Source organism: Triturus cristatus, chromosome 3_1, assembly GCF_964204655.1.
Source record: "Triturus cristatus chromosome 3_1, aTriCri1.1, whole genome shotgun sequence".
NCBI lineage: Eukaryota > Metazoa > Chordata > Amphibia > Caudata > Salamandridae > Triturus > Triturus cristatus.
In genome coordinates this window covers 903848461-903870016 of record NC_140583.1, presented here as the reverse complement: position 1 = coordinate 903870016, position 21556 = coordinate 903848461, and the positions used below count along the sequence as shown (strand labels likewise).

The following is a 21556-nucleotide window of genomic DNA, read 5'->3' as shown; positions in this document are numbered from 1 at the left end:
AACTACCAGTGGTTAAGCCCAGGTTTAAATTACTGAAACCTTTATTGGACCCAACAAGAAAAGTGCCATTATTACTTAGTGGACTGCCATCCACACCAACTAATAATCCACTTTATCCCAAGCACACATTTCAAATCTGAATAACCTTTATGAACCGACAACATGACTGATTCAAATACAACTAACATTGACAAGTCCTACAAGATTTGGACATAGTTACGAACCAACATCAATACACAATGCTTAAAGAGAAATCCAGATTCTGTCCTATATTATCAACAGGCAACACATTTTATATTTTCCTCAAATTAGTGCCAATGGGTACTGAAAATTTGAGAAAATGTCAAAATATCTGACAAGATTAAACCCTCTCTAAACCCCAAAAGGATAGCAACTAAAAGTCTACAAAATAATGACACAATCATTGCAAAGAAAGCTGACAAAGGCAAAACATTGTGATTCTTGACTGCAATAATGACCACAAGGAAGCAAATCAACAGTTGAGTGAGAAAGTAAATTATAAAAAGCTCTCAGCTAATCAAATATAAACAAATGAAAACAGATTTTGAAAAAAACATGAAGAACTAGCATTCAAAACTATTGATGAACGATGATGATTACAAATTTCTCCAACATGACAACCCTGTGATCCCCACAATATATTTTCTTACAAAAAAAATAAGTTCCTGATCAATCCCCTAGGAAAGGCCTATAGTATTGGCCTGTGATTATCAATGGGAAAACATATCCAAATTCATTGATCACTATTTGGCATCAATAGTGAAAAGTCTATGTTCATATATTAGAGACATAGGGGGCCTATTGCACATTGTAATACACACAACATGGCAAAAAGCATACCTCTTACTGACAATAGATGTGACTTCACTTTATACATCAATAAGATATGATGCTTGCTTTGGAGCATGGGAATATTTTTGAAGACAACAAAATGTTGATCTGGAACACATAAGAATGCTCCTAGAAATGATCAATATATGTCTCAAAAACAGTAATTTTCTCTTCAGTCATACCATTAAATTAACAAAAGTGCAGCACTCCTATGGGCATATCTTTAACCCACCTACATGGATTTCACCATTGGGTGGTGGGAGAAAGAGGTAGCTTGGGGTGAGAACAATGAAATTATCTACTGATTATAGTACTCTAGATGAGATACATAGATGATCTCTTTATTATTTGGGATTGAACAGGGGAGGAATTGACACAATACTTTCACAGTTGGAAGAGCAATGAACATGGGTTGAGGTTTACCTAAACAATAAACCATGAACAAATTAAAGTTCTAAATATAAACATCTTAATAAAAGATTAAAACATTAAAACAATTGTGTATAGAAAAGAGATATATACTAATTGTATCCTGCATTGCGCTAGTTTCTTTATTAAACCACTTCATAAATCATACAATATGAAGAATTACTTTGAAAGAACAGAAACTGTTTAAATGGTCAGGACGGTAAAAATAATTGTGAAGAAGTAAGATAAAGAGGTCTGAGGAGCCTATGTCATAGACAAAAAAAAAATATTCAATAAAAGAGAGAGATCAGAGAAAAAAACAAGAATGGAAACTCTCATTACCAAAAGAGAACAAAATGTAAACCAAATGGAGAACAGTAAAATAAAATTGAATATGACATATTGCAAAAAAGCTAATTACATTTGCAAGAATGTTCAAAAACAACAGAATCGAATTTCTCTAGAATCAGATATTGCCCAAAAGGTAGGAAAAAACACCATCATTGATAAACTAATTAGAAGCCACTTTCCATCATCAAATGAACAAAACTGACTACAAGAATCACAAAAATGATTTGTTGAGTGTAAAACATGCAAGCTTTGCCAAATTTGAAAAATCATGAAAGAAACAATAACCAGCTGATAAACACTGACAAAAGGATAACATGTGGATCGCAATATATCCCATATGTTCTGGAATGTGAACGTGGAATCACATTAAAAAAGCACAATTTGTCCCTTAAAGAAAGAGAAATTTAGAAGACATAGAGAGATAAAACCAAGGATCAATTACATTCATTGGGCAAATATTAAACAAAAAATCATGAGTAAGGTTGGCAAACAGTTAGGTACTATGGCATTGATAGAGCCACAAAAAAACGAAAAAGGAAGGAACCAAATTCTTCAACTACACCAACTAGAGTCGAAACATATAATATGTTTGAAGACAATAAATCTGTGTGGTCTGAATAAAGATAAAGAATTGTTCATACATTTATAAAAATGGACAGATGGCTAATCAATCAAATATAGAAACACAGTACGTACACAATTGGAGCACTCAAGTCAATAAACAATAAACACTGAGCTAACCAATATTTATTGTGATAAAAAGTAAAACCCGTAGTAAGGAAATATCACATAAGAAACCAAGGCAACTGCAGCATTGTTAAATAAATCGAAGTTGTATGCATACTATTATGTTAAATGTAAAAAAGGTTACCAGTTTTCTATTTTTATCTGATGTTCACAGATAAATACAATCAGACAACAGTGTGTTTCCTGTCAACATTTATTTTTAAAAGTGGATGAATACAGAAAATTGGGCTTTTTTCGATTGCCTCTGCATGCTAGGATTTCTGGATACCAAGACAATAGTTGTGCAGATTGACAGCATGAGGAGTTAAAAGCAATATGGGATTTATTTAAATGACTGCATATCTCAATATACAGTTGTGCTATAATGCTAATATTTTTCAATGGATGTCATGTTTTATTATAATTAGTTGGATATAAATTTTATTATATTTAGTTGCATTGTTTGTAGGGCTAGGGATAAATGGCATAATTCTTTCTAGCGTAGTTGCTCGTAATTACCTCAAAATTACTCACAACTATACATAATTGTGTGAGTAGCTTAATCTTGCATATATCACTATTTTTCTGGTTGAAAATGTACCCTTGCATTCAAAATGGCCCTGAGGATACATTTTAAGCTAAGAAAATAATACTAGATGCTACAGGACATGAACAGTAGTATTCAGCAGCCACTTGCTCTCTCCTACTTCATTTTCCTGTGCTTCCGTGGTACAATGTTATTCCCCCAAATTACTCTTAATTACTCAACCTGGTGTAATCACATAATTGAAATACTTTTACATCACAAGAGTAATGTGTAATTACTGAAATTACTGAAATTACTCTAGCATAATTAGAAATGTTCCCAAGCCTAGTTAAGTAGTTAAGGGCTCAGGCCTTACTGTCTCAATGGTAATGTGCATGCTCAAATGTCTGGTTAGCTACAAATATTTAAATTATGCACTGAAAGGTCATCAGGTTCTTTTTAATTGGCAAATACATATTTCTTTCCACTTTGTCCAAAAATATCTGACTTTAAGTATAGCATTCATCAAAGTCTAAAAAGCCTCCCCTCTCTCTCTCTCTCTCTCTCTCTTTCTGTACATATACTTAGCGCTGCTTGCCGAATCTTCATGAAATCTTACCAAAAAAGTGCCCCGGTGACTCTTGTTGTACGTGAAAAGTTTTGGGGGGATCCGTGAAGCGGGGGCTGAGAAAAAGGGGGGGTGTCAAAAACTTGCATTTTCCATGTTAATTCCCACAGTATTATAAACATGACTACAACTTGAACCGCTGTACGTAAATACACCAAATTTGGCAGAAATGTAGCTATTGATCCAGGAAACTACCTTTTTGTAAATTGGTGTAAATCTGTTCACTAGTTGTGGAGTTATTGGAAGAAGTCCTTATATATAGGTATGTAGATCCTCAGAGGATCCAGCAGTCCCGTGCTGAAATCTGACTGGCTGCCACCACTTCAAATAGGAAGTGCTGGCAGCCATCTTGGGACTTGGCTTCTGCTGAGGCCTACAAAAAATGTTAAAAAAAGAGAAGGGCAGAGTAGGAATACCCTAACCCACTAGGTCTCTTGGGGGACACTCACACACACACTCACATACATTGAGAAACTCACGCACTCACTCACACACCTTTGTTTTTTTTCAGTGTACGTCTTGGGTTTTTTAAATTCTATTTCCTAACTATAACATCCCTGTAACACTTGTTTTTTTTAACTACATTTCTAAGGTTTTTTAAATTATATTTCCTAAATACAATGTCCCTGTAAATTTTGATTTTTTTATGTGAATTTTTAAGGTTTTTTAATTTTCTTTCCTAACTGTAACCTGTAACCTTTTCGAATGAGTGTGTGAGTGAATGCATGAGAGTTTCAGTGTGTGTGTGTGTGAGTGTGTATCTCAACATATGTGAGAGAGTGTGTGAGTTTCTGAGTGGGCCTGGGAGTGGCTGCATAAGTGTCTCACTGGGTATGTGAGTGGGTGCATGAGTATCTGAGGGGGTCTGTGAGTGGGTGTGTAAGTGACAGAGTGGGTTCCTAAGTGTTTGAGTGAGTGTCTGACTGGGTCTGTGAGTGGATGTGAGAGTGTCTGGGTGCGTTTGTGAGTGCCTCTATGTATGCATGAGGTAGTCTGTAAGTGAGTGCTTAGTGTCTAAAGGGGTCTATGAATGGGTGTGCGAATGTCTCACTGAGCATGTCAGTGAGAGCATGAGTGTCTAAATGGGTCTGTGAGTGGGTGCGTCCATCTCCGGGTGGGTTTGTGAATGGGTGTTTGTCTGAGTGGGTTTGTGAGTGCCTTCATGAGTGTGAGTGACTGTATGAGTGTCTGAGTGGGTCTGTGAATGGGTGCAGGAGTCTCTGAGTGGGTCTGTGAGTGGTGTGTGAGTCTCTAAGTGGGTCTGTGAGTTGGGCGTGAGTCTCTGAGTAAATATGCGAGTGGGAGAGAGAATATGAGTAGATGTATGTGTGTCTCACTGGGGCTGTGAGAGTATCTGAGTTGTCCTTTGAGTGGGGGCATGAGTGCCTGGATGGGTTCTACTCATTTTCTGCTCACTTCTGACCTTTATTTTGCCTCTTTCTGCTCATTGCTGACCTTTATTTTGCCTATTTTTGTTTGTTTCTGACAATTATTTTGCCTCTTTCTGCTAGTTGCTTACCTTTATTTTGCCTTTTTTTGCTTGTTTCTGACCGTTGTTTTGCCTCTTTCTGCTCATTGCTGACCTTTATTTTGTCTCTTTCTCCTCATTTCTAACCTCTATTTTGCCTCTTCCTTCTCATTTCTGACATTTATTTAGCCTCATTCTGCTCATTTCTGATCTCTGTTTTGCTGTTTTCTGCTCATTGCTGGCCTTTATTTTGCCTTTCTGATCTCTGTTGTGCCTCTTTCTGCTCATTTCTGATCTCTATTTTAGCTCTTTCTGCTGGCCTTTATTTTCCTCTTTCTGCTTGTTTCTGATCTCTATTTTGCCTCTTTCTGCTCATTGCTGGCCTTTATTTTGCCTCTTTCTGCTTGTTTCTGACCTTTATTATGCCTCTTGCTGCTCATTGCTCAATTCAATTTTACCTCTTTCTGCTTGTTTCTGGCCTTTTTCACCTCTTTCTGTTAGTTGCTAATCTCTATTTTGCATCTATTTGCTCGTTGGTGGCCTCTACTTTACCTCTTTTTGCTCATTGTTGACCTTTATTTTCCCTCTTTCTCCTCATTGCTGACCTTTATTTCCCCTCCTTCTGCTCATATCTGACCTTTATTCTGCCTCTTTCTTCTGGTTTCTGACCTTTATCTTGCCTTTTTCTGCTAGCTACTTACCTTTATTCTGACTCTTGTTGCTCATTTCTGACAATGATTTTGCCTCTTTAGGCTTGTTGCTGATCTCTACTTGGCCTCCATCTGCTCATTGCTGGCCTCAATTTTGCCTATTTCTGCTTAGTGCTGGCTTCTATTTTGCTTCTTTCTGCTCATTGCTAATCTTTATTTTCCCTGCTTCTGCTCATTTCTGTCCTTTATTCTGCCTCTTTCTACTCATTTCTGACCTTTATTCTGCCTCTTTCTGCTCATTTCTGACTGTTAGTTGCCTCTTTCTCCTCTTCCCCTGGGACCGCTGGGAAGCGCAAGGCCCCTGCAGTCCAAGCTGGCTCCCGACTGCTGCAGGAGCTGGCATTGCTTCTACAGACAGGGAGCTGCTCAACATGCAGCACCCTGTCTGTGAAAGCAATTCATCTGTTTCCCTGCTCGCTTGATAGTGGACAGGGAAACAGACAAAAGCTCCACTTTCAGCAAGCAAGAGCATTTCACAGCTCTCTCTTGCTGAAAGCGGAGTGTTTGCTGTGACTTGGTGGGAGCTGCCAAAGCTCCCGCCAAGTCAAAGCAAACAACAATGAACCATGGTGGGCACCCCAGGACATAGAAGGAGCCAGCCCTGGGGGGTGGTGGTACCCAGGGCGATCTATGGCTCCAGGTGGAGCCTGCGCAGCCCTCCTCCATTGCAGTACTTAGCCATGGGGAGGTGGTGGTCCCCAGGATGTGGCGGGCCATGTGTCCCCCTTAATTTAAATGAATTGCCCAGGAGAGATGATGTTCTCCAGGGTTGCAGTGGTGCTCCACAGGCCTCCGCTTTAATTTGGTGTTTAGCCCTTCGGAAGTGGTAGTCCATGGAATGCGGGTGAGCCCAGCGAGCTTACCGGCATCTATATTGAAGTGCCCCGGGGATGTGGCAGTCCCCGAGGTTGTAGGGGAGCTGCATGGGTCACCTGCATTACTTTATATACATTTGCCCTGGTGAGGTAGCTGTACCCAGGGCATGGGGGAGTCATGTTTGCATCCCTGCATACATGCAAATCAATGTCTCTGGGAGGTGGCCGTTCCCAGCACTTTCATAAGCCCTAGGAGGGCTGCCCCATGCTCCCCCTCCTATTTTTATGGTATACCCCCAGGACCTGGACCAGATTATTTAAAAGCAAGCGCAGGAGCCCTTGCTTGTTTTTTATTCCCATGAATTTGAAAATATGGGGAATTCACAGCAATTTTTAAAAACAATTTTAAGCCATGGCAGGGTCCCAAGGGGACCCCAAGATCAAGGCTTGAGGGTCAAAATACTCCTACCCTGCCCCCTTTTCTTTTCTTTTTACATTTTTCAGGGGTCACTCAGCTGAAGTTGAGTTCCAGGATGGCTGCCAACACTTCCTGGTTAAAGTGTTGGCAGCCAATCAGAACTCTGCATTTCCCTGCACGAGCTCATTATTTTTCATGAAGTCGTCGCAGCCACAGATATCACTATCTAGACAAAAGCCTACCTCGACATTTTCTTTTAGATTTTTTCTTGAAGGTTCGTCAACCTGCACCAATGTTATAGGCAAGTAAAAAAAATGCTTTTCCTATAAACATATTCCTAACTATAACTACCTAATATTTAGTTGGAATGATAAAGATATGTTTTGAGGCAGGACAGAAAAGAGTCTCTGTGAGCTAGTGGGTAAGGTTCTAGACTCTCGCTCTGAGGCTAAAGGGTTGTGTATGTGCTCAAATATCTGGTTAACTACAGTACTTCAAATGTTCAAGTTATATACTAAAAGGTGATCTTCTTTTTTATTGGCAAAGATATTTTTCTTTTCACTTTGTTGAAAAAAAAAAACACCTCTTTTTCTCCTCTCTTCCCTCTCCTTCATTTTCTCTCTCTCAAGCTTGTCTTCCATCCCATTCTCGGATGGAAAATAGAGAGAGAATAGAAAAATGCACAATACAATGGTTTCTCAAATATAGGATTACAAAATGTATGTCAATATATAAAAATGTTTGATTCAAATGTTATACTTTTAGGCAGGACAGTTAAGAGTGGTTGTGGCCTAGTTATTATGGTCTTAGACTCTTGCTCTGAAGGTTAAAGGTAGGGGTGTGTTTAGCTGGCGTAATTCTCTCAAGCGTAATTACCACAAAAATATGCTTAATTGTGTGAGAAGCGTAATCCAGCATTTAGCACTATTTTCCTAGGGTAACCTTTGCGTCCAAAATGGGTCTGAGGATGCATTTTTCACTAAGAAAATGGCACTAAATGCGACAGGAAGTGAACAGCAGTAGCCAGCAGCCTCTCTAAGTTCATTTCCCTGGACTGTTGCGGTAGGATTTTTACCCCAAATTACTCTTAAATACACAAACTGCCATAATCATGTAATTTCAGTCATTTCACATCAAGAGAGTGATAATCACTGAAATTACTCCCATTAATCTGGTGTAATTAAAAATTGTCCTAGGCCTAGTAATGTACGAAAACCAGACATGCAGCAAAGTATGAGAACACATTTATTCGTTAAATAAATGTGATAATATACGAGTCACAATTTCATTTATTAAAAAAAATATATGTATGGATAAATACCAAAAGATGGCAAAAAAGAAATGTGGATGAATGCAGATAGAAATGTTAAAGAAATAAATACCATAACATTGGAAGACTGAAATATAAATGGACAACAAAATGTCGAACTACATAAATTGTATGCCTAGGTAGGGGTCCTTAAGGAGGCGTTGCTTTGAATTATTCTAATATTAATAACATTGTACTATTCAGGATGTAATTATTAAATTAATTGGCCATGTAGGCAATAAAAATAAGAAATGGCAGGCAATAGAAGGTCATTAAAAATCACCCTTGGCTGACGTGAAAGGAGAGACTACAATTCCCGAGAACCCCTTATTGTTGGCAGGATGGGAACTGATAAAAACAAACAGGATAAAGAGATTAGCGACTGATGGCAAAGACCATGAGGTCGAAATGCATGGCATGTTATCCCATTATATTCTCAAATTAATGTAATGTATAGTAATTTAGCCCTAACATGCAAAAATGTTGCTTGAGATCAGTCTCTAGTAGGCTATTTTTTGTGCCAACCACAGCATTAAAAACTGGAAGCCATTAAAATAGAAAAACAAAAACCTGTGTGACTGGCCTGGAGGTGCTGCCTGGCTAACCTGCGCCAGAAGAGGAACAGCAGGAGGACCTATATCATCAGCTGAAGGTAAAGGGGGGGGGGCAGGAGAATTAGGACCACAAAAATCAGGACCCTAGGACAAAGAGGAAAAGGACCAGGTGGATCAGGGTCAGGATGACCAGAACCAGTGGACCATCAAAAGAGAAACTAGGGGTACCAGAATCATGATGACCAGTACTAGGAGCATTCTGGACCAGGAGGAGCAAGACGAGCAGTCACAGGAGCAGGAGTAATATGGCCAGGAACCAAACCTGAGCCAAAAGGACCGGAAGTACCAGCAGTACCAGAGCCAGTAGGGCCAAACATGGAGGGTCATACCAAGAAAACAAAGAGAATGATGTGAGGATCAGATGGACAAAAAGTGAGAGGGAGCATAAGGAAACAAAGAAGATTGGCGCGGGGAGAATCAGGACCAGATGAAGCAGGTTAATGAAGATGAGGAGTACGAGGACCAGAAGCGGAACTAACGGGTTTATGACCTGGCTCAGTACCAGAAGGACCAGGACCAATAAGACCAGGAGGTCCATGGTCAAGGAGACCAGAAGGACCAAGAAACTTAGGATCTGGTCCAAGTGGATGAAGACCAAGAGGCTGAGTAATATGACTAGATCCAATTGCAGGGTAAGGAGGAGGACCAAGAGGCTGAGGATTAGAACAGGAGACAGTCCACAAGGATGAAAAGGTAGACCTGGGCAAGGAAAATGAGGCCAAAGAGGAGATAAGGGAGACTAGGAGCCTGCACAGTAGAACTAGATCTACAAAGAGAAGGACCGAAAAGATGAAGACTAGATAATGAGGAGAGTAGGCAGGTGGAGGAGGAGCAGGAGGGTGTTGATCGTGATGATGAGAAGGGTCAGAAAGGGGCTAGGAAAATGACCAGGGTTACTAATTGAAGATCAGGCACCAGATATGGACCAGGGGGAAAAGGAGAATTGGGCAGAAAAAGAAGAGAACAACCAGGAGTAGGAGCGCCATGAAAACTTTGATGAGGAGGAGAACGTGGAGAAGGAACAAAAGGGGAAGATAAACATGATTACTTCAGGGCCCACTGGAAGATGAGGAGGCTGAGGAGCAGGATCCTGAAGAGCACAACTGGTAAGAGGACCTGAAGGAGGAGATCATCAAGAAAGCAGACCAGGAAGATAAGGAGGACAACTTGCACAAGGGGACTCACTAGGATTAGGAGCAGGAGAACTAAGGTTAAGAGGACCAGTAGACTAGAGCCAGAAGAACCAGGAGACTGGGAGGACAAACACCACAAGGCTATTGGGAATCCGTCCCTCAGCATGAGTACCAGTTGCGGGACTAGAATGACCATGAGCAGGAACAAGATTGGGACGTCAAGGATGATCAAGACCAGTAGCACCAGAGCCAAGGAGACAAGAACCAAAAGGCCAGAAGGACCAGAACTGGACGATTAGGACCAGTATGAGCAGGAGGATCAGGACAAGACTAATCAATTCAGGACCAATAGTAGAAGGAGGGCCAGAGGGCTGAGAAGCAGGACCAGGATAAGGGAACCAGGTGGCAGAGCACAATAATTAAGAGAACCTGGACCGGGAGGAGAAGCATCAGGAACAGGACAAGGACCCAGTGGAAATCCAGGTCAAGTGAAGGAGCAGGTCAAGGCCGACACATTCCACTACACCTTACATGTAGCTCACACTCCACTTTAATTTCCACCTCAGCCACACTGCACATTACTGTACATCTCACTGTACCTAACACCTAGCTCACATTCCACTGTACCTTATACCTAGGTCACACCTTCAGTGTTTCTTACAACTAGTTCACACCCCACTATCCCTTACACCTAACTCACTTTACAGTGACCTTTTTACCTATCTCACAGTCCACTGTACCTGTATCTGTACTGAGCTCATACCACTGTACCTTACACATACCACACAACTCGCTTTATCTTGAACATACTTCACAACTTGATCTGTCTTTCGCCTAGCACCAACCCACTGTAACTTAGACTAAGCGTGCATGCTTCTGTAGCTTACAACTGTCTCACTCGACCTTACAGCTATCTCACACCTCACTGTGGCCTACATATAGCTCAAGTCCCATTATATATTAAGCCTAGCTCACAATCCACTCTACCTTACACTAGGGGTGGGCGGAATTTGCGTAATCGCGTTACGCAAATCTCCGCGAAACGGTAAAAAATCTCCGCGAACACGCAGAAATTCCGCGAACACGCGGAATTGCTTGTTTGCGATGCTTTTTTCCTGTTCACAATCGCTGTTTGCGTGCTCGGGGAGAAATATCTCGCGAACACGCATTTTGAGAACGCGAACAAGCAAAAATTTCGCGAAGTCGCGGAAAGCGGAATTTTGGGCAATTTCGCGTTCTCCGCAGAACGCGAAATTACCCAAATTCTGCAAATTCCGCGAACGGAACAGAATTTACCGCCCAGGCCTACCTTACACCTCAAAAACACTGCATTATACTTTACATCTCACTGAATCTTTCACCTACTCACATTCAGCTGTACCTAAAACATACCTGAACAGGTCCCCGTACTTTGCACCTAACTCACATCCCACTCTCCTTTGCATCAAGCTCAATACCATGGCACAGTACTTTACACTCAGCTCACAATCCACTGTGGAAGTTGAACATTTTTATGTAAATGCAACCTCGTAATAGTATAGAAATGTCCTTTAACAGTCAAATATAAAATGCATATCAAAATAGTGGTTAGAAAATGTGCTTTTATTAAGCGTGCAAAAAGTGAAAATGCTGCTTATTCCTGCAGAAAGCTCCCATTTCTTTTGTTCTTTTCCTACTATGCCTCAATAGTTTCTCGATTCTTTCCTATCCCTTAAAGAAAATAAATGCCTTTTTGTAAAATGATGATTTAACTTTATAACTGAACTGTAAAATGTTACATCTTTGTGAAATGTACTGTTTACTGCAAAATATATTTATTTTCTTTCTCACTCCATATGAGGTCATTATATTTGAGATTGTTTCCTCTGCCATATGGTTATACTTAACAAGTATATTAATGAAAGAAATGCAAGGTGCAGGCTTAAATTCCATGATCTAACAAGGACATGCTAGATATTAATATTTAATTTTGTACAGCAGACGATTGTCACACAATGGGACACTGAACAGCTAACAGAGTAGGCTTGCAAAGGTTCTCATGAGAACCTTCCTAGATGTATCTTTTTGTAATACACTGTAGCCACATTCAAATAACTGCATGTCGACATCGACGTTTACAGTGGGAATCGGGGGAGAAGGCAACGGACCATCAGAAGATCCTTCCTCATTGGCCATAGATGACATAACCACCTGTTTATGCAACTTTTTGTTGTGCTTTCTATGTAGTACATGTGCCTAGCTAGAGAGTTACAGTATTGTGTGTACCCCCACCCAACCATGTTCCTTAGCACTTTGTTGTGCTAACCTCAATTGCCATAAGTTACTGCTAATTGTGATTTCTTTGACTTTCCTTTCGATTTGTGAGGAGACTTTCCATCTTATGCTGATCATAGCTACTGCTTTGATTAATGCCTTTACTTGTTTTAAATGTTGCTACTGCGGCTGTCAGGGAACTCGGCTGAGATTCCAGAACTACTCTTTATGAGGAGTTCAACCTTTTTCATAGCTATCAGCCTTTTGCCCTAAAACTTTTGCTTTCTCTTTTCCAAAAGGTACTCTTTATAGCTTCTTGATTGGATAGGTTAGATCATTTAGATAAGGATATGGACTAAGGGGCAAATTTACAAGGCATTGTTGGAGCGTGGCACCCAATTTGGCAGCGCAGCATTCCGACATTTCTTAAATGCAGGGGTACGCCGTATTTACAACAATATGGAGTACTCCTATGTTTTACCTAGCGCTAGTGCTATAATGAGCTTCCTAGCGCCAACACAGGCACCCTTGCACCATAGTGCAAGGGTGCCTGCGTTGTAGGGAATGATTTTTTATGTGCAGGAAGGTGACCCTTCCAGCACATAAACAATCAATAATGGCGAATTACTGCTGCTATGCAGCACACATAGTAGTTGCAAATTGTAATTATTTAATAATTGTTTATGTGCAGGAAGGGACACCATCCTGCATAGAAACACTCATTAATGGTGTTTGGCTTTTTCTCTGTGTGCTTCAGAATGCAGCCCATTTAGAAAATGCAAAAAGGAGGAGAAATAAAAGGTTTTCTCCTCGTTGCGCCATTCTAATGCCTGCAACTGCATAGCATTCGTTTTTGGCGCTGCCTTAGATTTACACACCCCTGTTAATCTGGGGCAGCTTTAAAAAGCAATGGGTGTTGCGGTGGAATGCTGACAGCAAAACTCATTGCACGCCCCTTTCATGCAGAGTGATGCGTGTAAAGGGGCTGTATTTACAAGGTGGCATTAAGCCACTCAAAGTGGCTTAGCGACACTTTTTAAATATGGAGAAGGGCATAGCACCACCAGAACATCACTAGAAGTGACGTTCTGGTGGCACTGTCCCCTTGTAAATATACCCCTAACTCTTTATGGAGCACACTTTTATTTTGTCTCTGTTCTAACCAAATTTTCTCGAATGTTCTGTACTTGGATTTATTTGACTAAGCTGAATAAAAAAGAAAAAGACAAACTAATCTCTTAAAGAGAAAATAAACTTACAATTTCACCAAACCTCTCTTTATTGACTGAGCAATAATGTTGAAGACAATGTTTATGTTAGACGTGTGTTTGGGCTGTGCTCCATTCTAATATGGTGGCAAAGATTCTTCAACTCGAAGAGGCTTGGAAATTGGAAGTTCGCTTAGTAAGTTTGATGTGGGGATACTTAAAAAATTGTTATTAGATTTCCACACTCGCACCACAGTCCCTTACACCTATCTCATTCTACCTCTCATCTAGCTCACACCTTCCTGTAGCTTCTATATAGTTGCTAACATTTGAAAAAAAATCCTGAGATACTTTGCAGCACAGGGCTGCTGCAGAAAGAAAGTTCTTGTTTGTGTACCTGTGTGTAATAAAGAGGAACAGTTTCTGCAACAATATTAGTTGGGACAGTCTCCAACTTCCCGGGACTGTCCCTGCAAAAACGGGACAGTTGGCGACTATGTATACTTAGCTCACGTGAATGTACATTATGCCTAGCTCACATCCGACTGCATTTTACATCAAACTCAAGATCATTTGCATCTTTCACTTAGCTCACATTCCATAAACTGTTCAGCTAGCTTCAGTGGCGGCTCGCAAAGGTAACGCTGTGGGGGCGGTGAGGTGGGCGGGGGATGGGTGGGGGGTAGCGGAGTCCAACATACGACGGCAAAGGTGAACCTAAATAAATATCTGCCTCGAATGTCAGACTCCACTATCCCCCATCTAGCCTCACCCGCCTCTCTGCCTCACAGCTTTACCTTTGAGAGCCGCCACTGGCTAGCTTAGGTCTCACTGTACTAGTTTGCACGTAGTTCTCGTCCCACTTTGCACTGCACCTTTTCTGCACTCAGTTGTACCATACACATAGCTTGCAGTTACATACCACTGCACCCTAAACCCAGCTCACATTTCATGTGTCTCCCATCTAGCTAACAGTCATTTTACCTAAACATAAAGATATCGCTTTCACCCTATATCTTGGCGCATCTAACTATCTGAACTTAAACGAACAGGCACAATACACACACCCCGGTATCCAAAAGATTAGTTCTCTGCGCCAGCGTAAGAGCAGTTTGCCAACCATTATCCCGTCTATACTTTTCCTAATGCGGCAGCCACCCGTTAAACACCTGCTCTCTTAAAACATGCGCCACAATACAGCCGGTCACGTGCTAATCTTCGACATGGCTGGTTCTTCCTTGGCAATCCCATGGACCGCTTGAGCCGCCTTCCCTGAGGCCGCCTCCGGTGCGTACGTTCCGAGTTTTTTTTAGACTACAACTTTTACACGTAGATTATTTTCTTTAAAAGTTTGAGATCATAAAAAGTGTTTTTCTCCGCTGAGCATATAACACAGTTCTGCCATGAAGAACGCTACAGGCACACGCTTGCTTACGAACTTTAAGGAGTTTATATTATTAATGTGTTGTTCATTAGCCTGAAGCCAGTGGGCAGGGAACTCCTTTTAGATGCGCGCTGCATGGTGCGTCTTAAGTGTCAGAGAGAGCACCGAAGCACAGCTCTGCTGTACTGCCTGGAAGGTATCTCCTTGTGCAAAGGATATATGTTTTCCACTGGGCGTGCGCTCGCAACATGGAGCATTTTGCGCAAATTTTTCAGATAACGCTCTTCATCCTATTCGAAGCAAGCATGGCACGCATTCCTGGTTTTAATAAACGTCCTGCTACCAGTGAGAAAAGTTCACGTGGTCTCTTCGTGTACTGACAGGTTTTTCTCATTCTATATTTGTTCCGAGAATATCTCGTACTGCAGGAAAAAAAGGAAGCAAGAAAAGAAAGGGAAAACACATCTTCTGGCCACCTATGATCTGATTGGTGGACTCCGGGCTGTGGTACATCACATGGAAGGGTTGGTGCCTGTCAACTCTCAAGACAAAATACCCTGACATCCGAGAAAGACAGTTGATTTTTCGCATGGTGAACCCTGAAAGCACGTGCCAAGCTGCATTCTCTGCCCTTCTTTCTTGTACAAGAAGAATGTGCCTTAGAAAGAGATGCTCGCGCTAGAAGTGTATCCCCCTTAGTTTTAGCGATTCTGCTGATTGGTGGAGTGCTAATAATGCCAAGCAACGGTGAATAAAGTATTAACACTCCCATTCACCAGCACGCCCAACCATGCAACCACCCACACACCTGCTTCCATTGAACGATCCTTGCACTGATCACCACTGTCCATTCACTCGCCCATCAAAACTTCAACTAATCATCCACTCTTATTGTCCACCCGTACATATATCAATTAAAGGACACATCCGTACGTTCATTCATCCCACTTATTCTCTAACCCATGAAGCTTATCCATCCATTCATCCAACTTAATCACCGACATTTTGATCTTCACCCAATTATGCGTACAGGCAGATAAAAAAAGTGACTTACTTTGCCCCTCAAATTTTCTGATGATAGTCCCCAGAAAGGTGTTTTGTGGCGCCACATGTCCTCTCCGAACAGGCATGTTTGTGCCTGTGCTGGTTCTTGGTTTAGAGCCCTGCTCCCCAGCTGTTTTTTCTCCAAGTGCCAGCGCCTTCAACTGCACAGTTCAATCCAGTGAGGGAGCTTCCTCCTGTGACACACCATCCTCGCCGAACGCCGAGCTGCCTGCCCTCAGCACCACTTCTACTAGACACGCCGATTCTCCCGAGGAGGCAGAGCCATCCTCGCTCCTGTGGGCAGCGCTGTGCCGCGTGAGGGCGGCCAGGAGGGAGGTCACTGGGGCGATCGATGCGCTGAGCCAACAACACGCATCGCAAGTGCGAGCGGAAAGGGATGTGACCCCACCGCCTGCCGAGCGCGCTGTGCCGCTGCTGCTGCTGATCGGGCTGGGAGCCTCGCGCTGCTCCGCTGGAGGGAGGGACTCCCCCCTCGGGGCCGGAGCATTACTCGAGCGTGGCTCGGCAGAAACCAGCCAATAAATCTCTCCAAACTCAGCGACACATCAGGAGGGAGATAACGTTTAGGAGCGCCACATCCCTTTCCAGTCAGATACCGGGAGCCACTGCCACACTGTAATGCCTGCGTGCGCACTTTGCTAGAGCCCTTCTTCCCTGCCTCTTCAGTTTATTTCTCCCAGTGCTACGCCTTATTACACGTTCTATTTGTGTTCGCCATCCGCCCTCTTCCGTCACACTTTTCTCCTCGTTTATTCCTCACTCTCCTTCTCATTATACTTCCTCTGACCCCGGTCCCTCAGCTCTTCTTCTCGAACTCCTTTATCACCTTAGTTCTCGAAAATGTCCTTTTTTGCCCTGTCTCTAGCTCCTAATCTTGGTTCCAGGTGTTGCTCAGAAGTATTCAGTACGTACTCTCCCACATGACTCCCTTCCCTCCACTCACCCCTATAGTTAACAAAGCATGTGTCTATGCATTTTATTATTGGGCTTAAGCCTTTGTGCCTGTGCACTCTTTACAGAAAATAACTTCAGCACATAGAAATTAGAAAAGCACAAAGAAACCATTGCTAGCTAACAGAGGAAATAATCCTGGCAGCCATTCTTTTTTGTTCAACATTAGGGAACACACAGGTTAGACAAGTGTACAAGTTAACAGCATGCCGTTAGCATACCATGCTTCAACCCAAATTTCCATCTAAAACCATGAACATCTAGGGCCCTGATTCAAAAAGTGCCCTTTGGAGTATGTAGAGTAATACTCCAGTGGTATTATTTGATTACTACAAAATGCAACTCATAAACTACTGACCCGGACATCTCCACCTCAACTTCTCCTATGTTTTCTGTGCGGGTATCTCCAACATATGCACGTGTTTTAGTAGTCCACATGGGAGAAACAAGGGAGAGTGGCTGGAAAGTAGAGAATAATTACTGCAAAATGGAGGGTTTATTGGAATTAAAGGAGGATTTAAGGAGGGGTATGCTAATACAAAAATACAAACAAAAGAGTAAGACAATTGCTTTTTACAAAATACAATTCTAATTCTATTATCATTCTAATAGTGACAAAACAGGCTTAAGAGAACATTAGCCAAACCTCCTAGTAAATCAAGCACCACACATGGGCAATCACTGGTACTGTAACACATTTAGATCTAAAACAATGGAAGCTGTAAATAAAACTAAGGAAATCTAGGAAAATGTATGGAAAATGTACAGCTTTACTATTTTTAAATTAATGTTAACTTAGAAATACTCGTAACTTTGAAGTGTCTTGCAAAAATATTACAATAAGTCGTCCAATACGTAGAAGAAGCCTGGTAATGCAATCAGGAGAGAGTGATAACTCAGGACTGCTCCACCCTCTGCGGGTGGGTACCCTGTATTCACAATGTGACAGCCAGAGGACGCACCTTCTCTTACACCTCCCCCAAAGACATGGAGTGACCTCCCACACCACCTCAGTACTTCCTCTTTTCTCAAGTTCCACAAGAAGCTGAAGACCTTGCTTTTCGAATAATTCCATCAAGGAGGCAGATGCCGAACCATTTGCAAAGTGACTGCATACCCTCAACGGTGATTAGAGTGCTATATAAATATACATAACATAACATACAGGTGAAACTCATTACAACAAACACAAAAAAGGTGATGGGAGGAATGCTTGCAATACGTCTTATCACTGGCAAACACTTGGGATAGCATTTCAACCCATCATTCTTTTACCCATCATGCCAACTCAGTTTGAACCAAGTCATATGTAAATCAAGGTTGACTCTGCTCCAATAGCAGCAGTTAAGCTCAAACTGCCAGAGCAGGTCCTCCCTGAACCAGAACACAAGTAACCCAAGACTGGTTTCACCCTGATTGGTGCTTGTCACTTGGGTCTAGCTTGGTTCAAAGTGGCTCAGTTAGTAAGGGACACACACCAGGGCATACTCCTGGCCATTTAGGTCATTACATTGAGATATATCACCATAAGAGTGCACCCGTTGTCACCTTGCCACAGTCACTGGAAGACAGGCAAAGGGTGGTAAAGGAATTATATTTATACCCTCATCACTCGTGCATTAATTGCTACTGTTGAACTCCTTTTTGGTATACTTAAGTCACATTTCAGATGCCTTGCTATGCAGGTGCTCCTGTATTCCCCAGATAATTTGTGCAAGAGAGATGTACCGTTTAGCATGTTGTACAACCTTACCATGTGACGTGGTTTCAAATAACTACCATCCCTGAGCTATCACCATATCCAGGTTCCCTGGGTGGGGCAAGGAACAGATTCCAGGGTCTCCAGGTACAAGTTGCTTAATTGTTAACACAAACAAGATTGGGGTTTCATCCATTGTTTTTTTGCTCACCACGCCACCCCAATTTGGACCCAGTCATATGCAAATCAGACTTGACCCTTCCCCCCCAGTCTGAACTGCCAGGCTAGGTCCTCCCACGACCAGAAACAAGCATTCTGGGACAGGTTTCGGGGTATCACCCCTCATCAACCAGGCTAACATGAATTCTGTTGTACAGAGGCGCATAGGACCCACGTCTCGGCATACCCTTCCTACTTAGGGCGACAAAGGCAAAAAAAAACAAATGATGGACAGGATGCTGTACAGGTCAAACATTCACCCCCAGTCACAGATCTGGGTTTAATCCATAGTTTTTTTTGCTCACCACACCATCCCACCCCAGTTGTGAAGCCAGCCATATGCAAATCAGTCTTGGCCCTGCTCCCATGGGAACAATCCAGCCCGAACTGTCAGGCCAGGTCCTGCATGGACTGTAAACCAGCATCCTGGCACCAGTTTCGGGTTAATACCCCTCATCAGCCGGGCTAGCTTGAAATCTGAGGGACAATGAGCACAGGATTTACAAGATTTACATCTGGGCATATCCTTTCCACTTATGGTGACAAAAGAAAAAAGAATAATTGATGGAAAGAATGCTGAACAAATCAAACATTCCCCCCCAGTCACAAATCTGGGTTGGACTGTTCCCATGAGGAGCAGGGTCAAGACTGATTTGCTTCTGGATGCGTCCAAACTGGGGGGCAGTGGTGAGCAAAAGACCGATGGATTTAACCCAGATTCAGCATACCGTCAATCATTTGTTGCCCCAGCATTTTTCTCCTTAAGTGGGATGGGTATGCCCAGACATTGGTCCCTTGCTCGCAGTGCCACTGGATTCAAGCTAGCCTGGCTGAAGTAGGGTGATACCCTGAAACCGGTCCCAGGATGCTTGTTTCCAATCCCAGGAGGAACCAGCTTGGCAGTTTGGGCTGGACGGTCTCCATGAGGAGCAGGGTGATGACTGATTTGGATATGGCTGGGTCCAAACTGGGATGGGTAGTGTGTAGAAGAGCAATGGATTTAACTCAGATCTCTTGACTGGGGCGAATGTTTGATTTATTCAGCATTCCATCCATTGTTTGTTGGCACAGCATTTTTTGCCCTTAGTAGGATGAATATGCCCAGACGTGTGTCCCTTGCTCTTCGTGCCACTGGATTCAAGCTAGCCTGGCTGATGAGGGGTGATCTCCGAATAACACCACTGCACAGGACAGTCCTAAGAGCACCTTGGATGACCATCAATTCTCAGTTGCAAGCTTTTGACCACAAGAGAGGGAGTAAGCATAATATTCCTCTGATAATATGTGTGTTTGTGTTTTGAAAATGTTGTCCAGTCATGTCTCCAGTCTAATGTTTTCAAATAACTTCTCTCTTGACTGTATCATATCTTGTTTTGTTAAACAAATGGATCAAATAATTGCTCATTGCTTGCATAGTTTTTGTTTATAAAACCATTTATGTTTAAAAATATTGTTATGTTGGTGTAATGGAAAATAATTGTAGGTTTCATATATTGGTTATACCTGCATCACTTACAATTGTGTGAACAGTGACTAATGTTACATTTCAATTTAATTTTGCCTGCATAAATGTATGTAAGAATGACAGTGTGTATCTTTAATTTGCCATCCAACATACAGTGTGGGTTTTAAAATATCAAGAACTTTCTACAACATTTTTTGTAGATCTAATATTTTTTAAAATTTTTACGCATTTACAAACAAAATTAAAGAGACAATTTTGCCACAAAGGTATTTACATTGTAGGTAGCATGCTAGGTGGACTGCTGACATCCCCCAATCCAACCCTGGCCCTATTTCTCTCAATCTAACCCTGTCCCTTTCCAAAATAGGTGTCCTGAACACAAGGTCTGGCTTATGTTTTTTGGAATCATTACTCACTATTTAAAGAGATAACACACACAACTTGTACAACATGAAACATTGAAGGTTTAGTTTAGACATTACCATAGCAAAAGGAAGTAAAACTCTTTCCTGAGTTAATCCTCATCATATTTAATTAATATTCCTGAAAATCATTTCATGTATATCAGGTAGTAGACATATTCACTAATCATTTTTTTGTCTTCATTCCTTTTCACCAGACAGAGCTGGCCATCGACCATCAGAGTATGACCTGTAGCTAAGAACAACATCCTGCAAGGCACTAGATCTCTCAACCACCAGCTAGGAGGAGGAACCTACTACCAGCAGGGAGAGTGCACTTACCTAGAGACAGGCTTGTTCTACCATCAAAACACTCTCAGTAGAGGGTGTTAGGTCTACTCTGAGGGTGAAAGGGATGTACACCACCAGTCAGGAGTATGGGGACAGTGGGGCTTCTCCTGGCCTAAAACAAGACATCTTTGTGGTAGATCAGGAGCAGGTCCCAAAATTATCTGAGCTTGCATCCATGCCATTCTTAACTCTAGAGGCCCCCATACCAACAGGGTCTCTAGCTGCATCCCTTGTTCAAAATGTTCCTCCTCCTACCCAGAGCAATAGCAGAAATCAAAGGGACAAATTGCCATGGCATCCTTGGCCTCTCATGTGTTACCCACAACTTTCCACCTAGTTATTTCCCAATGACTGCTTTTAAGGAGGTCATTAGACCATAGCAGGTGTTCAGTTAGGGATCTCTTGTAATGTGTATGAGTTGTTAGATGAAGTGAAGGCACTCCAAGAGAAGCTATCTAAGTGTCATCAAATCTGTAAACCTTCTGACCTCCTTCATTGCCAACATTGCATCTTATCCGCCTCCAAATCTACCCCACTTCCTGTTGCAATCTCTCCAAGATCATATATGTTGTTTAGCCCAGAAATACATGTGTATCATACTG

At 42.0% G+C, this 21556-nt stretch overlaps 1 protein-coding gene across 4 annotated transcripts in view; it reads right to left on the bottom strand.

The window, feature by feature from the left end:
* Nucleotides 1-16287, bottom strand: part of KCNH7 (potassium voltage-gated channel subfamily H member 7) — a 1410086-nt gene extending 1393799 nt beyond the window's left edge. For all 4 annotated transcript variants that reach the window (XM_085645418.1, XM_085645417.1, XM_085645419.1 and 1 more), the window contains exon 1: nt 15858-16287. In XM_085645418.1, coding sequence (XP_085501544.1) covers nt 15858-15933 — 76 coding nt within the window. In that variant the 5' untranslated portion in view covers nt 15934-16287. The remainder of the gene's footprint in view (nt 1-15857) is intronic.
* Nucleotides 16288-21556: the final 5269 nt, after the last annotated feature.